The sequence below is a fragment of the Canis lupus genome, chromosome 4, assembly GCF_003254725.2.
Source record: "Canis lupus dingo isolate Sandy chromosome 4, ASM325472v2, whole genome shotgun sequence".
Classification (NCBI taxonomy): Eukaryota; Metazoa; Chordata; class Mammalia; order Carnivora; family Canidae; genus Canis; species Canis lupus.
In genome coordinates, this window is record NC_064246.1 from 20,963,111 (window position 1) to 20,980,617 (window position 17,507).

The following is a 17,507-nucleotide window of genomic DNA, read 5'->3' on the forward strand; positions in this document are numbered from 1 at the left end:
TCCTGCTCGCCCCGCTCCAGACACCCTGGCCTCCGTGCCTGCCACCAACGCACAGCTCACTCATCCTATGCGGGGCCTGTGCACTGTTGCCTGGCTTTTTCCTGCTATTCGTGTTTCAGATTAAATGTCATCTCTTCAGGGGGGCCTCTCCTGACCTCCCAACATACAGCTGCCCCCCCAGTTCCCTTCTCCCCTTTCCTGCGCCCCTGGCACACAGCATTACCCACTGGCCTTTCCATGCAGCAGTTACTCGCTGACTCCCCAGCACAGTGCCCACAAGCACGACTGGCACACACCCACCTCTCAATGGAGTCACTGCTTCCCTGGGCAGAGGGGCAGCGTGGGGAGAAGCTAAGCTAAGGGGGGAATGAGGCCCACCTTGCTGCCCCTTTGGCCCTGACCCCGAGGCAGGACGTGAGGAGGGTGCGTGCCCCTTTGCTAAGGGCTGATAGACAGAGCTGGGCTGGGGGCAGGGGCAGGGGGTGCTAGGGGCCCCTGGGGATGCCTCCTGGGCTGTGGGGGCATCCATAGACTCCTTCTCTCTGAGACCTTCGAGGGTTGAGCCACTGCCCTGGGACGTGGAGATGGAGGCATCAAGGGAGACTTTCCCTCCAGTATCTAGTCCTGCTGGTAGCTGCCCCCTGCCCAAGAGGCTGCCCAGCCTTGGCTTGCACGCCTCTCCAGTGACAGGGTGCTCATTACCTCCCAGGCAGCTGGGCCAGGAAGCACAGGAGTATCTGACACCTGCAGCCTTGGGGGCCCCCCTGCCCCCGGGTGACCCGAGCGTAAACCCCAGGGTGTCCCGGTGGAGCCCCTTCCTGGCGTGGGCCTGGGACCCCATGGTGACAGCAGCCCTCTCCCCACTTGCCTTCCTCTCAGTTTAAGTGCTGTGGTGGGGAAGACTACCGGGATTGGAGCAAAAACCAGTACCACGACTGCAACGCCCCCGGACCCCTGGCCTGCGGGGTGCCCTACACCTGCTGCGTCAGAAACACGGTACCTGCCGCTCCTGGGGCCACCCGGCCCATCGGGAAGTGGGATGGGGGGGCAGGAGGCGGTGGCCCTGGAGACTCAGGCCGTGGGAAGGGCTACATGTGGGGGCGGGGGTGCGGGCGGGGAAGGCCGGCTTTGCCAGGAGTGGCCATTAATGGTCTTTGAACACTTGCCACGCGCAGGCCCGTCCTGGGCTCTCCAGCAGCATCACACATTCAGCTCCTTCCACAGCACCGTGGGGTGGGGCCTGTTGCTTTGCCCCCCGCACAGATGAAGAAGTGGGGACACCAGAGCGTCAGGTGCCTGCCTCGCCCAGGGTTGGCGGGGCTGGGATGAAATGCAGGCCACCATCGTGGCACCCGGGCTCTGGACTCCTACCTGGGTCGGGTGAGGCATGGAGAGGGTCCAGGCCAGAGGGAGCTTAGCAGGGAGCCGGCTCGCAGCCTTCGCTGGAGGGCACCTGGGAAGGGGTCTGGCGATGTACATGCCAGCCCTGCCTCTCCCCAGCAGGATCCCCACTCAGCTCTTCACCTCCATGACCACTTGGGGGGCTGTCCCACGGAGTCCCCACTTACTGATGAGTGGCTTCGTCAGACCTCTGTGTTGTTGGACTCATGTGTCCAAAAACTGCCTCGTCTCTGGATTGGAATGAGGTGGCGAGCTTTGCAATTACTCATGCCCTGAAGAGTCATGGAAAATTTCTTTTCGAACATCTCTACCCTTCTGTGCCCACTCCTGGATTCTGTAAACCACGCAGCTGCCAGTGGGGGTGCAGGCCTCGGCCATGAGTCAGGGAGCCGGTGCCAAGTGCACAAGCCCTAAAAAAGCCTGGACCAGGAGGGAAGATTTGTTTAGAAATTTTAGCTGCCATTTTAGGATAACTTTCTGGGAAGGGGGAGTGCTGGGTAAGAGCCTGGCGTTTTCAGAGAAGCCTGTGGGGTGTGATCCTGAACTTCAGCCCCTAGGACAGTGGCACCTGAATGTCCATGTCAAGCTCTCCAAGCCTACATGTATTCATTCATTCAACAGATATTCATCGAGGCCATCCATGCCAGATGTGATTCTAGGTTCTGGGGGTACGTACAGAAAACACCTGGAAAACTCTCTGCCTGCATGGAACTGGTGTTCTAGTCAGGAAGACTGACAAAATACACGAGTGAGAGGCAGTATGCTTGAAGGTGGTAAATGTTAAGGAGAAAAATAAAGCAGGGGGGTGGAGGATTGCAATTTTAGATACCGAAAAAGTAGGTTCTCAGTAAAACCCCGAAGGAAGTGAAGGAGTGGGCCATGCATATCTGGGGGATGGACATTCCTGGCAAAGGGAACAGCAAGTGCAAAGGCCCTCAGGTGGGAATTGCCCTGGTGCATTTGAGAAAAAGCACAGAGACCAATGTGGCTGGAGCAGAGCGGGCGTCACGGAGAACAGTAGCAGATGAAGTCAGGGAGATGACGGGTTCCTGAAGGCCATGGTCAGGACTTTGGTATTCCCATGAGTGGTGAGGTGTCCATTGAAGGGCTTTAGTAGCTGAGCGGTGGCGGATCTGACTCAGGCTTTACCAGGGTCCCTCTGACTGCTGTGGGGGCCAGAGGTGGACATGGGGAGTCTGCAGCGGTCCATGTGTCACAGGTCCCAGGCTGTCAGGGAAGCAGGCCCTGAGATTCTGGTTGGCAAGCAAGATCTGCAGGTTGAGTCAGCAAGCTGGGCATCGAGGAGGGCCAGGGGTTTAGTTCCAGGCTGGGTACAACAGCCCGAGAACCAGGAGAGCAGATGTGGCTGGCAGGTTCAAGAGCCAGGAAGAGCCAGTGTGGCGGCTCAGGTCTGCATCAGGCAGGCAGCAAGAAAGGAAGGATTCCCTAGGGGACGGACAGCCCTTTTGTTCTATTCAGACCTTCCACTGATTGGGTGAGGCCCACCCACTATAGGGAGAACCATCTGCCTAACTCAGTCTACTGATTCAAATGTCAATCTCATTGAAAGACACCTTCGCAGAAATACCCAGAATAATGTTTGACTAAATATCTAGGCACCCCAAGGCCCAGGTTAGTTGACACATAAAATTAACCGCATGTGACAATCACCACAGGAGACTGGCAGCCAAGTCTCCTGCTGAATGTGCTCCCACCATTGCGGGGGGTCCAGGAAGCAACTGGAAGTCCATCGCATCAGGCCAGAGAAGACAGAGGCTTTAGCAGAGGTAGTAAAACTTGGTCAGATTCTGGCTCTGTTTTATATATAAGGCAACAGGATTTGCCGACGGATCAGATGCGGGAAGTAGGAGAAAGAGAAATCAAGGAGGGCTCCCAGATTTTGGCCTGAGCCACAAGGAAACATGGGGCTGCCACTGCCTGAAAGGGGAGGACAGCAGGGATGAGCTCAGTGTGGACAGGTAGACTGTGTGTGATGTCAAAGAGGCACTTGGATCTAGGGTGTTTGGGAGACAAGTCCAGGCGGGGAGTATCAACACGGATGCCACCCGCAGAGAAATGGACTATAGAGCCGGCATCTGGGTGGGAACCCGAGGTGGAGACGCGATGCTCACCTACTGGGGTACCTGTGGTCCTGTACTACAAAACCACCGTGGGTTCTCCTTAGAAAAGAGGGTGTTTCCTCCCTTTGTGAATCTGTGCGTGAATTTGTATACCAATCTATTTATTGTACACTCTTTTCATTTAGCCACAGATCTGAATGAACACACAAGAGAAAAAAAATAAAAAAAAATTAGAAATAGAGCCTTGTGCTTGGTGGTTTAGAGCTTCCTGGTAGCCAGAGGAAAAGGGGACACATGGTCGGTTACGTTGCTACTGTTCAACAGAAGAAAGCAGACCCGTTCTTCAGGGAAAGTCACTTTTCCCCCTAGCTCTCAGCTTTAAAAGGAATGTCTCTGCTCGTCTCCTGCAGAGGATTTGAAGCAACAGAGTTCACACAGGCTTGCGAAATGTGCTTATCCTGCAGGATGTCCCCAAGACTCGCTGGTGTGGAGGGCAGTTTGCCTCTACATTGAACGGCCTCTGACAGCCATGCCTGTTGAGCTCTTGTGTCCAATTTTTAGAGCTATCCACCCTCTCATTTTTGGTTACCCTTTGGGGGCCTGTCCCTGCAGACCTCTCTTTCCCTTCCCCCTGGCTTCTCAGACCTCAGACAACCCAGCTCATCAGGCCTGTGCCAGAGTGAGAGGAAGCACACATGAAGAACCCTTGTGAACTTTGCCATGTCCAGCTTTGGGATGCTTGGGAGTCCCCTTCCTGACCGCCTGTCCGTGGCCCTGTCCCAGGTGGAAGAGGCCACCGCAGAGCGGCTCTCAGGACCTGTGCACCATCAGCAGAGCCTCTGGAGAAGAGCGGTTCTGTGATCAAACCTAAGCAGGCTTTACCTTTAGGAAAGAGCATGGATGCCTCGTCCCGCCCTCCTTAGAGGGGACTCTCCTGGAAGGGGAGGCGAGTCCGGAGGAGGGGTCCGGGCTCTGGGCAGTGGCAAGGAGGCCTCTGCCAGCTGCACGTCTGCTCCCTGAAGGCAAGAGGAACACCCTCTTTTCTAAGGAGAACCCACCTGGGGCTCTGTCCCCAGAACTGGAAGCACAGTGCAGAGTAGTTACTCTTGTCACCTTCTATGTACCATGTGGTTGACTCACTTATTAGGTTCATTGTGTGTTTCCCTTTCTAGAATGTCAGTTCCATGAAGGCAAAGACATTCTTCGTTCCCCTACATTCCCAACACCTAGAACAGTGATTGGCACATAACAGGTGTTCGGTTAATATTTGTTCAGGGAACGACTGAAAGAACAAACACGAAAGGTAGAAAACACCGTTCCCGTCCTGCTGTCATGCACCTGCTTCCCAGGCCTGACCCTCTCCGTGGGGGTCGGGTTCACCACCTAGAGGAGTCACAAAAGTCGGCCCATGTTAAGCGGATGCTGGGTGTATTTGGGTCTACCTGGGGCACAGTCTAGACTGAGGGAGTTTATTTTGCCCGCAAGCCAGGTCCTGACAACTGAGCTGAGGCCTGAGGTCCAACTCACTCTTTTGGAAGGAGAGTAGACCGCCTTCCTTGCCCTCCAGGGGCCAGGATCATGTCCAGAGTCCCTCCAGCCGGCGCCCCTGTGTTCCTCTGTGTCCAGCCCTGAGATAAGGCCTCGATGAGTATATCTCACTGTATGTTCAAGACAGCCCCATGATGTGGGTTCGCTGAGCACCACTGCTTTATGGAAGAGGCCGAGGAATTCATTCATTCATTCATTCATTCTTTCATTCATTCAACAAATACTTATCTAGTGTCCTGGGACAGCACATCTGGGATTGGCCACTGAGCTCCTGAGTAGCAGAGCAGGATCCAGAGCAGGCAACATGATACCAGAGGCCGCGCTGGCCACTCTGCTGCTCCTGCATCGCTGCTGGCACCCGGGGCACCCACCCCACAGCGGCTTCCAGTTGCATGTGGGAGGGTGGGACTGGGGCATCTAGCTTCCTCTCACTTTGTAGGAGGAGGGGGAGACCATACAGGGCACGGACAGTGAGGGGAAGTACCATCCCCTGCCCCCCGCCCCCGACTTAGGCCTGCTGGGAAGGGATTTGACGGCGTCCAGGGCGTCCAGGGCCGACCACAGCTTTCCCCGCACCGAGGGCAGGCAGCAGCCGGGCGCTCCTGAGAGCAGCTCTTCCCAGGAAGGCTATGGGTGGCACTTGGACCAGTAGGATGGCAGTCTGCCGGGGCGGGAAGTGTGGTCGGAGGCCCCGGCCTTGTCCTCAGGGAAACCACAGCTGGCTGGGGGCCCGGCTGTGGTCTGGGGTTTTCCTTCATAAGAGCCAGCGGAGCAAGAACAGCCGGGCCCCGACCTCTGAGACTGTGCATCACCCTGTCAGCAGAGCCCCGGCCCTGGGGCGCCTGCAGCGGGGGAGCCTGGGACAGCGCGCTTTGCTCTGGGGTCCTGGGCTGCTGCTGGTGCAGGAGTGGTCCTCCCACCCAAATGCCACAGACCTAGCCTCCCCATCTTTCCTCCTGGGCATTTTTTAGGTGAGGAGGGGGGTGCTGGGAGAGGGAGGTTAAGATGCAGACTCCAGCCAGACTGCCTGGGTGGGAGTCTCAGCTCCATCCATACTGGCAGTGCCACTCTGTGCCCCAATTCTTACGTCAGGAAAAAGGGGGGAATACTAGTCCTTCATGGGAAGCCCTGTGTAAGGCGGCAGCTAATACACATTTTTGTTTCAGACAGAAGTGATCAACACCATGTGCGGCTACAGAACTATTGACAAGGAGGTAATGTCTTTGAAATCTCTTTCCTTGAGAAGGGTCGCTCTTCCTGTCCCATCACCAGAGTGATGGGCGGGATTCTCTGGGGTGGGGCCCCTGGCTCGGAACAGGAGTCAGGGACTGCCAGAGTTTTCCAACTGTGCCCAGACACCGAAGGACTCAGGGAGCCAAGAGTCCCCCAGGCTGGGAGAGCCTGCCCGCCTGCATTTGCTGAGCACCTACGAGGGCTTCTCTGTGTGAGGCCACCAAGCCCTTGCCGGTGCCCCCAGCATGCCTGTGTGCCCAGCTGTGCCCACACCAGCTTGCCTTGGGGCTCTGCTGGGCTAGGAGTGACGCTAGGGTGATGCTGAGAAGGGAGCTAAAAATCATGATGACTTGAGATGCCTGTGAGTTTTGAGTCTCAAAGTGAGGCCCCTGGACCAACAGTGACAGCAACCCTGGGAACGTATTAGAAATGCACGTTTTGGGGGGTGGAGCCCAGCAGGTGCTTCTGACACACATTCTGGTTGGAGAGCCATAGACTGGCGGGGGTTCTCAAGCCATCAGACCCAATGGCCAGGTTTTATAATGATCATCTAGTAATGCCTTAGTGATATCTCGAAATGAAATTCACAGACAATATAATCTACCCACACACCTAACTTCAGAACAAGTGACAGAGCTGAAGTAGAAAGAGAAATAGAACAATTTACTATCATATAACATTTCATGTGGAAATGCTCAGGCATTAGATGCAACAGGAGACACATCGAAGCAGTTAGGTGTTTGTACCACAAGATGTAGCTGACACCTGGTTGGCTGGGGTTGGGAGGGGGGGAGTTGTGTTGACAACATGAATACCATGGGCATTATTTAAAAAAAATTTTTATTCAAATTCAATTAATTAACATATAGGGTATCATTAGTTCCAGAGGTAGAGTTCAGTGACTCATCAGTTGCAAAGAATACCTGGTGCTCATTCCATCATGTACCCATCACCCAGTTACCTCATCCCCCCTCCAGTAACCCTCAGTTTGTTTCCTAGAGTTAGGAGTCGTTTATGGTTTGCCTCCCTCATGGGTATTATTTTTGCCATGGACATAGTCTTTAAAAATGGTGGACAATTGTTGATAAAATTCCAAGCAAACTGCAATATAATCATTCTTTAATTTACATTCTTTAATTTAGTAGTATTTCTGCAAAGTTATATGCAGTAGATATGTGTGTGTGCCGTGTTTTTGTGCACGGGAAAACCACGCAGAAAACACTTTGGTTTTTATAAGCCCCTGGAGTTGGCCTTTTGGTTCAGCTAATTCTGGATGGGTTTTCAGCCGTCTAGGTGCCCCCAGGGGGCAGGTAGGCAGGTAGACAGGGCAGTTGCCTGTGAAGTAGGATTGCCCTTAGCTCCACGGTCCCTCAAGTCCCCAAGCCCAACTGCTGTGACAACCAGAAGTGCCACCAGCCTGTCCTTAGTGCTCTCTAGGGAACAGTACTGCCCGCGGAGACCCAATGGTCTAGAGCCACCTGCTCCTATAGCATGTGAGACACTGGAGGCTCAGGGAGGTGGAGGGCCTTGCCTGGACCTCGAGTGAGCAGCAGAGTTGGCACCGGGGCTCTGCGAGGCGAGGTGTCAGCCAGGCTCCTCCTCGTGCAGCGCCTCAGCGTGCAGGACGTCATCTACGTGCGGGGCTGCACCAACGCCGTGCTCATCTGGTTCATGGACAACTACACCATCATGGCAGGCCTCCTGCTGGGCATCCTGCTCCCCCAGGTGGGCTGGTCTCCCCTCCCCTCACCCAGGGAGGGGAGCTGGAAGTGGAATGGTGGGCAGGGTGCCGGTTCAGAGTGTGGCTTGGGGATTACAGAGAGCAGAAGAGGTACAAAGGGGTGGGGTGAAGAAGGCTCTTGTACCATCTGGGCTCACCGTGGGAGGGGTGGAGGGCGGGAGGGCGGGAGGGCTGGCAAGAGAGGGCAACTGGCAAGAGGTTTGCTTGTGAAGCTCTTCCAAGTGCTTCACAGGCACGGTCTTCTTCATTCTGAGAGTAGATACCATCATCATGCCCATTTCACAGAGGAGGAAACTGAGGCTTGGCAAGGTTCAGTGTCTCGCCCAAGGTCCCCTAGACAGGGAGCGGCATTGCTGGCATGGAGACAGGAGTCCCAGGATGGAGGGGCCTCCTCCCAAGGGAGGGTCTCTGGGATTTCCTGGGACGTGTACAGAAGGGCCCGGGCTGGGGGCCGCCAGGGAGAGCCACCTGGGTCCCCAGCAGGCTCGCACCCACCCTGCCCTTTCTCCTCAGTTCCTGGGGGTGCTGCTGACATTCCTGTACATCACCCGGGTGGAGGACATCATCATGGAGCACTCGGTCACCGATGGGCTCTTGGGGCCTGGCACCAAGCCCAGCGTGGAGGCGGCAGGCACAGGATGCTGCATGTGCTACCCCAACTAGCGCCCCCGTCTGGGCCAGCAGCTCAGGCAGGACCGTGCCGCGACAGCACCGCTCGGGCCACATCACGGTGGCTGGACGGGACTGTGGGTCCTCTCCCCACACTGGGCACTGACCAAAGCCCCAGCCGAGTTTGGGGGGCCTGCTCAGGCCTCCCGCGGCCGCTGCCTCTCGGGGGAGCCGAGGCCCTCCCCGGGGCCGGGTCCTGCACCTGCCCGGCCTCCTGGGCGTGGGGAGCAAGGACGCCCCTTCAGCAGGCCTGGGCCCCCGGGAAGGGGGTGCCGAGCGCTCAGCCCAGGGCCCATCTGGTTTCTGGCAGTGCCGTGGCCTGTGGTGTTTCGGCCCCCGTGAGGGCAATCTTGTAGTAAAAAGTGAGCACGGAGGAGAGCACGTGTGGTGGCAGGTGTGTGGGCCCCAGGGTCCCTGGAGTCCCTCGGCCACGACCCAGAGGCCAGATTGGGCGCATTTCACAGCCTCCCAGGGGCCTTGAGCCCTCCCCAAGGCTGCTGCTTTGCTGACCCCGTTTTTTACGTGATTTTTGTAACATTCATTTTGTACACAGTTAACAGGAGTTTCTGACTAATCAGAGCTGGGTGTTGCCCACACGCCCCACTCTTGCCCCTCCAAGCCCGTTTATTAATCAAACAATAAAGATGTGATTTTTTTTTTTTTTTTAATGTTTCATTTGTGCTGTTTGGGTCAGGAGGGGGTGGGGAAGTCCTCCGCTTGGGCCTGGAAGCAAGGACTGAAGGGGGCACTCTGGGGCCAAGCTCTGGGAAAGTTAGTGACCCTGTGGCCCTGGGGGATTAGCAGCTGCCTGGAGACAGCAGCTCTGGGTTTGGGATGGCCTGTCCCAATCTTCCGAGCAGCTTCTTACAGGAATGGCTTTTCCCAGCTGTGCTTGTGGGCTGGGCCTGGGGCCTCCCCTGCCTGGCCTTCCTGCTAGGGATCTGCCTGTGGGGGGAGGCAGAGATGACCACGCTGGGAAACTGAGGCAAAACCACTCCTGGCAAGAGGCTCCTCTTCCTCCGGGAAGCCAGGCATGTGGGAACTAGGAAAGTTAGGGGTCTGGCGAGGAGCTGCACCTGCAAACCCACCAGCAGCCCTGAATCCTGAGAGCCCCACCCTACAGCAGTAAGGGGGCCGGGGCAGGCCGGTGGCTCCCTGCCTGGCAAAGCTTGGTGCCCGTCGCCCTCTGCTGGAGATGGCAGGACCTGCAGGGGCCAGCCCCCACCCCCCTTCCTGCTCCAAGACCTGGGTTCCAGATTTCCCAAGAGGGTCTTAGCAGTTAGAGCAATAGACTGCAGCGGGGCGAGCCCCACGCCTGAAGAACGCAGTCTGCGGGTGCCAGCCAGGGAGCCGCACGCACGCCCAGAAGTCAAGAGGTTGGAGGCTTGAGTGGTCTGGTGGGTGTGGTGAAGGGCAGGAGCCGGGCAGCGGTTTAGTGCCGCCTTGGGCCCAGGTCGTGATCCTGGAGTCCCAGGATCGAGTCCCACGTCGGGCTCCCTGCATGGAGCCTGCTTCTCTCTCTGCCTGTGTCTCTGCCTCTCTCTCTGTCTCTGTGTCTCCCATGAATAAAACAAATAAAATCTAAAAAAAACAAAAAATAAAGGGCAAGAGCGGCCTTGTGAAAGCACAGACTAGCTAACAACAGCAATCACGCCGCGAACATCCTCGGTGCCGAGCCCATGTGAGCACTTCACAGCTACCGGCCCCTGGAAGTCACAAGATCGCGTGGGGTCCCTCTTGCTATGTCCATTATATTGATGGAGAAACCAGGGCATGTTGAGTCATTTGTGCACCCAGCCGGCAGGCGGCCAAGCCATGCTGGGAACCCGGGAGGAATCTCATGGGGGCCCAGGCCCCTGTGTTTCACTGCCTCTGCCACTGGGTGTGCACACGGGCATGCTACCGGGTGGGTGTGCAAAGCACCGATGGCTACTAGTGCAGCTGCCCCCACGGGGTGGACACGGCAGCTGCTGCTCTCTGCCTGGTCCCCGTTCTGACCTCTGCACGTGAGCCCAGGTCATACTCGCATCCGGCTGGGGGCCTCTGGACTCTCCGGCTCCAGCTAATTCTCCGAGGATTGTCTCCGGGCAGCTATCTAGGGGCAGCAAGCTGGCAAGGCACCGAGCAGCTGTGGGACTGCTGAGTGTGCTCATCCCAGGTCCTGTCACCCTGTAACCTGAACACCTCTGGTCACCTTATCCTCCCTCTTTGTGCCACCTGTGCAGACAGCCCTCTACCTGACACTGCTGCTGGTGTGGGGCAGGGGTCCTGGGTGGGTGGCTACAGATGGCTGAGCTCTAGAAAGCACAGTGGGGAGGACACACAGGACTTTTTCGGTCCTGTGGTTGGGATGCTCCTCATCTTGCACTTGTTGGTGCTCAAAGCCAAAGGGGGCCCCTGGACCCCTCAACTCACAGGAATGGAAGAATGACCTTCGAGATGAATCCTTTTCCCTCACCACGGCACATAAAAGAAAATGGCCATATTGTCGCAGCCCAAAACAGTTGTGGAACTGGAGGAGATGTGTAGACTTTAATTTTGGACTTTTTTGTTGTTATGCAATTATAAGAAAAACAGAACATTCAAATGCCTTTGGGAAGGCGGGCTTTGAAGGCAATTTCCAAATATAATATTCCCCCAAAATTATTTTTGAGATGTACTCAGTGTAAAACAAACCACACATTTGTAAAAGATTATTATTTATTTGAGAGAGAATGAGAGAGGGAGAGAGAGAGAGTACACAGAGGAAGAGGGAGAAGCAGACTCCCCACTGAGCAAGGAGCCCATCGTGGGGCTTGATTCCCACGACCCCAAGATCATGGCCTGAGCCAAAGGCAGACACTTAACCGACTCAGCCACCCAGGTGCTCCTAAACTGCACATTTTTAAAAGAGATTTTATTTATTTATTCATGAGAGACACAGGGACAGAGAGAGAGGCAGAGACACAGGCAGAGGGAGAAGGAGGCTCCAAGCAGGGAGCATGACATGGGACTCGATCTCAGGACTCCAGGATCACACCCTGGGCTGAAGGCGGCGCTAAACCACTGAGCCACCCGGGCTGCCCTAAACTGCACATGTTTAAAGGGACAAACCTATCATTAAGGAAACCATCACCACAATCAAGATAATGAACATTTTCATCACACTAAAAAAAGTTTCCTCTTGCCCCTTGGGAATCCCTTTTTTTTTTTCTTTGTAACTGGACTTTTAGGGAATCCCTTCTTGACAGCCCTCCCCACCATGCCCCTGCTCCATCTCCAGGCCATCATGGGTCTGCTTTCCATTTCCATACATTATTTTGTGTATTCTAACATTTTACATCTGTGAATTTATATGGCATATACTCTTCTTCTTGTTGTGCTTCTTTTACTCAACATGATTACCTTGAGGTTTGCTCACTTTGTAACATGCATCAGTAGTACATTCCTTTTTAACCACTCAGCAATATTCCATTGAATGGACATGCCAGGGTTTATTTATCAATCCACCCATCGATGGGAATTTATGTTGCTTCCAGGTTTTGGTGGTGGTTGGTATTACACATAAAGCAGCTATGAGCATTCAGGTACATGTCTTCATATAGACATACACGTTGGTTTCTCTTGAGTAAACTCCTGGGAGTGGAAAAGCCAGATCATATGGTAAGTGATGTTTAGCTTTATAAGAAACATCAGTTTATTATAAGTGATGTTTATAAGAAACATTACTTCATTATAAGTGATGTTTAGCTTTATTTATAAATGCAAAGTATTTTCCCCAAGTGGTTGTATGATTTTATACCTCGCCAGCCATGGAGAGATCCCATTGCTCCATGTCCTGGCCAGTACTTGTTGTGTGTGTGGGGTGGTGGTGGTGATACCTCATCGTGGTTTTACTTTGCATTTCCTTAATAACTAATCATGTTAAATATCTTTTCACGGATGTATTCACTATTCACGAATTTATTTAAAGTACCTGTTCAAATCTTCCTTTTTTTTCTGCCAACATTTAAAAAATTTAAATTCAATTAATTAACATATAATGTGGGACGCCTGAGTGGCTCAGTGGTTGAGCATCGCCTTCAGCTTGGGGTGTGATCCCAGGGTCCTGGGATCAAGTCCCGCATTGGGCTCCTCGCAGGGAGCCTGCTTCTCCCTCAGCCTCTGTCTCTGTCTCTTCCTGTGTGTCTCTCATGAACAAATAAATAAAACCTTTAAAAAATAAAAACATATAATGTATTACTGGTTCAGAGGTAGAGGTCAGTGATTCATCAGTCTTATATAACACCCAGTGTTCATTACATCACACCCCCTCCTGAATGCCCATCACCCAGTTATCCTGTCCCCCCACCTCCTCCCCTCTAGCAACCTTCAGTGTGTTTCCCATGTTTAAGAGTCTCTTATGGTTTGTCTCCCTCTCTGAAATTATCTTGTTTTATTTTTTCCTCTCTTCCCCTATGGTCTTCTGTTTTGTTTCTTAAATTCCACATAAGAGTGAGATCATATGATAATTGTCTTTCTCTGATTGACTTATTTCACTTAGCATAATACTCTCTAGTTCTATCCATGTCATTGCAAATGGCAAGATTTCATTTTTTTTAAAGATTTAATTTATTTATTCATGAGAGACACACACACAGAGGCAGAGACACAGGCAGAGGGAGAAGCAGGCTCCATGCAGGGAGCCCAATGTGGGACTCGATTCCGTGTCTCCAGAATCACAACCTGGGCCGAAGGCACTTGCTCAACCGCTGAGCCACCCAGGCATCCCAAGATTTCATTTTTGATGGCTGAGTAGTATTCCATTGTATATATACACCACATCTTCTTTATCCATTCACCTGTCCATCGACACCTGGGTTCTTTCCATAGTTTGGCTATTGTGGACATTGCTGCTATAAGCATCAGGGTGCAGGTGCCTCTTCGGATCACTCTACTTGTATCTTTGGGGTAAATACCCGGTAGTGCAATTGCCGTTTCATAGGGTAGCTCTATTTTCAACTTTTTGAGGAACCTCCATACTGTTTTCCAGAGTGGCTGTACCAGTTTGTATTCCCACCAGCAGTGTAAGAGGGTTCCCCTTTCTCCACATCCTCACCAATATCTGTTGTTTCCTGACTTGTTAATTTTAGTCATTCTGACTAGTGTGAGTTGGTATCTCATTGTGGTTTTGATTTGCATTTCCCTGATGCCGAGTGATGTTGAGCATTTTTTCATGTGTCTATTGGCCATTTGTATGTCTCCTTTGGAGAAATGTCTGTTCATGTCTTCTGCCCAACTCTTGACTGGATGATTTGTTCTTTGGTGTTGAGTTTGATAAATTCTTTATAGATTTTTGATACTAGCCCTTTATTTGATAAGACATTTGCAAATATCTTCTCCCATTCTGTAGCTTGCATTCTTGTCTTGTTGACTGTTTCCTTTGCTGGGCAAAAGCTTTTTATCTTGATGAAGTCCCAATAGTTCATTTTTCCTTTTGTTTCCCTTGCCTTTGGAGAACATGTTTAGCAAGAAGCTGCTGTGGCAGAGGTTACAAAGGTTGCTGCCTTTGTTCTCCTCTAGGATTTTGGTGGATTCCTGTCTCACATTTAGGTCTTTTATCCATTTTGAGTCTATTTTTGTGTGTGTGGTGTAAGGAAATGGTCCAGTCTCATTCTTCTTCAAGTGACTGTCCAATTGTCCCAACAACATCAATCTTTATTTAAAAATTGTGTTGTTTTCTTATTGAGGTTTGAGTATTCTTTCTATATTTTAGATACATGTTCTTTACCAGATAGATGATTTGCAAGTATTTTCTCCCCATCTATGGCTCATTTTTGCATTCTCTGAACAGTGTTTTTCAAAAAGTAGAAGTTTTCAACTCAATGAAATCCAATTATTAATTTTTTTCTTTCGTACATTGTGCTTTTGATATCACATTTAAGAAATCTTTGCCAAACCCAGGGTCACAAAGGTTTTCTCTTATATTTTCTTTTGGCAGTTTTATAATTATGTAAAACTCTTCCATTTAAACCATTGGCCCATTTTGAGTTAATTGTTTGATATGGTGTGAGGTATCGATCAAAATTCATTTATTTGGTGGATGCATATCCAGTTGATCCAGAACCACTTGTGGAGAGATGGTCCTTTCTCCCCCAACCTGCCTTTGCTGGAAGTCAGTTGTCCACATATGTGTGAGTTTGTTCTGGATTTTCTGTCCTGTTTCATTCATTGCTGAATAGAAAGTGTGAAAACAGATGTTCTTGTCTTACTCCTGATCTTATAGGGAAAGTGTTCAGTCTTTCATCATTAAATATAATGTTAGATGTGGGTTTTTCATGGATGTCCTTTATCAGGTTGAGGAAATTCTGTTGTATTTCTAGGTTACTGAGAATTTTATCAAGAATGGATGTTGCATTTTGTTAAACACTTTTGCTGCATCTTTTAAAATTTCTTAACATGGCAAATTACCCCAACTGATTTTCAAATGTTAAATCAACCTCACATTCTTCAAATAAGCTCCACTCACTTTTTAATAATTATTGGGTTTGATTTGCTAGAATTTTGTTTAGGGTTTTTGCACTAAAATTCAGGAGGGATGTTGGGCTGTAATTTTCTTGTAATGTCTTTGTCTGGTTTTGGTATCAAAGGAAAGCTGGCTTCATAGAATTTGTTGGGAAGTATTCCTTCCTTTTCAACTTTCTGGGAGAGTTTGTGTGGAGTTGGTGTTATTTCTTCCTTAAAAGTTTGATAGGATTCACCAGGGAAGCTACTTGGACTTGGAAGTTTCTTTGTAGAAGAATTTTACATAATAATTCCAATTTCTCAGGATGCCTGGCTGGCTCCTTCTGCAGAGAATACAACTCTTGATCTTGGGGTTGTTAGTTTGAACCCCATGTTGGATGTAGAGATTACTTAGAAATAAAAGCTTTAAAAAAATAATAATAATTCCACTTTCTTTAATGGATATCAGGCTATTTAGGTTCTTTCTTTTTTCCTTCTTTTTTTTTTTTGGAGAACTTGGCAGTTTAGTCCTTCAAGGAATTTTTCCATTTCATCTAAGATATCAAACTTATTGGCATAAAATTGTTCAGAACTTTCTCTTATTATCCTTTTAATATCTGCATAATACATATTGATCACAGTTTTCTTATTTCTGGTATTTGTAATTTGACTTTTTCTCTCTCTTCTCTAATGAGTCTAGCCAGGGTCTGTCTGTCAGTTTTATCTTCTCAAAGAACCAGCTGGATCATTCTCATGAGTGTGTAAACAAGCTATGCTCTTCCTATCTGGAAACAAACAAGCAAACCTCTCTTGATCTTACTTCCCCTGTAGCCACCCCTCGATATCTGGCTTTCTCTCTACCACAACCACTTTGAAAGAGTGTCCATACTCTGATTCCTCTCCTCTCACTTTTTTTTTTCAGATTCACTTCTTTATTTCTTCATTCTATTAATAACTTTACTTTCCAACTGTATTGAAGTATGATTGACAAAGTTTATTGTCTAATTTGTGTATGTACATACATGTACATGTACAAATTCTAATATGTTGAAAGTGTGCAGTGTGATAATTTGATATACACCATGATAAGATCCCCACCATTGAGTTAATTAACACATCCATCACCTCACTTATCGTTTTTTAAAAATTGAGATATAATTGACATTTAACATTATATTAGCATTATATTCCATATACACAGCAATACCTAACATTATTTTCAGAGGTAGAAGGTGATTTGCTATTTGTATACATTGCAAAATGATCACCTCAATAAATCTAGTTAACATCCATAACATCCCATAGTCACATTTTTTTTCTTGTAATGAGAACTTTTAAGATCCACTCTCTTAGCAACTTTCAAACAATACAGTATTATTAACTATAGTCACTGTGCTGTACAGTATGTTGCCCAGGACATAGTTAACTGGAGTTTTTACCTCTTGACCCCCTTCACTCCTTTTGCCCACTCCCACCCTCACCTTTGTCAATCACCAATCTGTTTCTATAAATTGGGTTTTTAATTTTTAAATTACTTTTAATTTTTAAAAAAGATTTATTTATTTATTCAAGAGCGACATAGAGAGAGAGGCAGAGGGAGAAGCAGGCAGGCTCCCTGCAGGAGCCTGATGTGGGACTCGATCCTGGAATTCCCAGATCACACCCTGAGCCAAAGGCAGACCCTCAACTGCTGAGCCACCCAGGCATCCCTAAATTGGTTTTTTTAAAAAAAGATTCCACATATAAGTAAGATCATAAAGTATTTGTGTTTCTCTGCTTTATTTCACTTAGCATAATGCCCTCAAGGTCTATGTTTTTTTGCAAATGGCAAGATTGCCTTCCTTTTTTTTTTTTTTTTTAAGATTTTTTTAAAAAGTAATCTTTATACTCCACATGGGACTCGGGCTCACAACCCCGAGATCAAGAGTCATTCTTCTGACTGAGCCAGCCAGGTACCCCTCCTTTGTTTATGGCTGAATAATGTTTCATTGTGTGTGTATGTGTATACATATATACACACACATATATATATACACACACAATACATATATACACACACAGATATATACACATATGTACACACAAACATACATACATGTATATGCATACTCCCATACCCACATACATATGCACGCACACCAACACACACACACACACACACACACATACACATGCAGACATTCCCATACCTGCATCTCAGGGACTGACCACTCCATCTTTCCAGTTGCTTAGACCAAAGACCTTGGAGTCAGACTTGACTGTTCCTGGAATGCACCCAGCCTCTGCATTTGCTCTTCCTCTGCCTTGGAGGCTCTGTGCTCAGATGTCAACAAGACCTGCTCTCGGTTTCATCTGGTCAAATGTTGCCTGCT

At 50.1% G+C, this 17,507-nt stretch overlaps 1 protein-coding gene across 2 annotated transcripts in view; it reads left to right on the forward strand.

Annotated features, from left to right (window-relative positions):
- The window catches only part of TSPAN15 (tetraspanin 15), a 50,492-nt gene extending 41,158 nt beyond the window's left edge, over positions 1-9,334 (forward strand). The window contains exons 5-8 of one of the 2 annotated variants that reach the window (XM_025434613.3): positions 880-996; positions 6,197-6,244; positions 7,872-7,988; positions 8,518-9,334. In XM_025434613.3, the coding sequence (XP_025290398.1) occupies positions 880-996; positions 6,197-6,244; positions 7,872-7,988; positions 8,518-8,667 (432 nt within the window). In that variant the 3' untranslated portion in view covers positions 8,668-9,334. Of the gene's footprint in view, positions 1-879; positions 997-1,175; positions 1,968-6,196; positions 6,245-7,871; positions 7,989-8,517 lie in introns of those variants that run through there. The other variant, XM_049109024.1, reaches the window with a different exon arrangement.
- Positions 9,335-17,507: the final 8,173 nt, after the last annotated feature.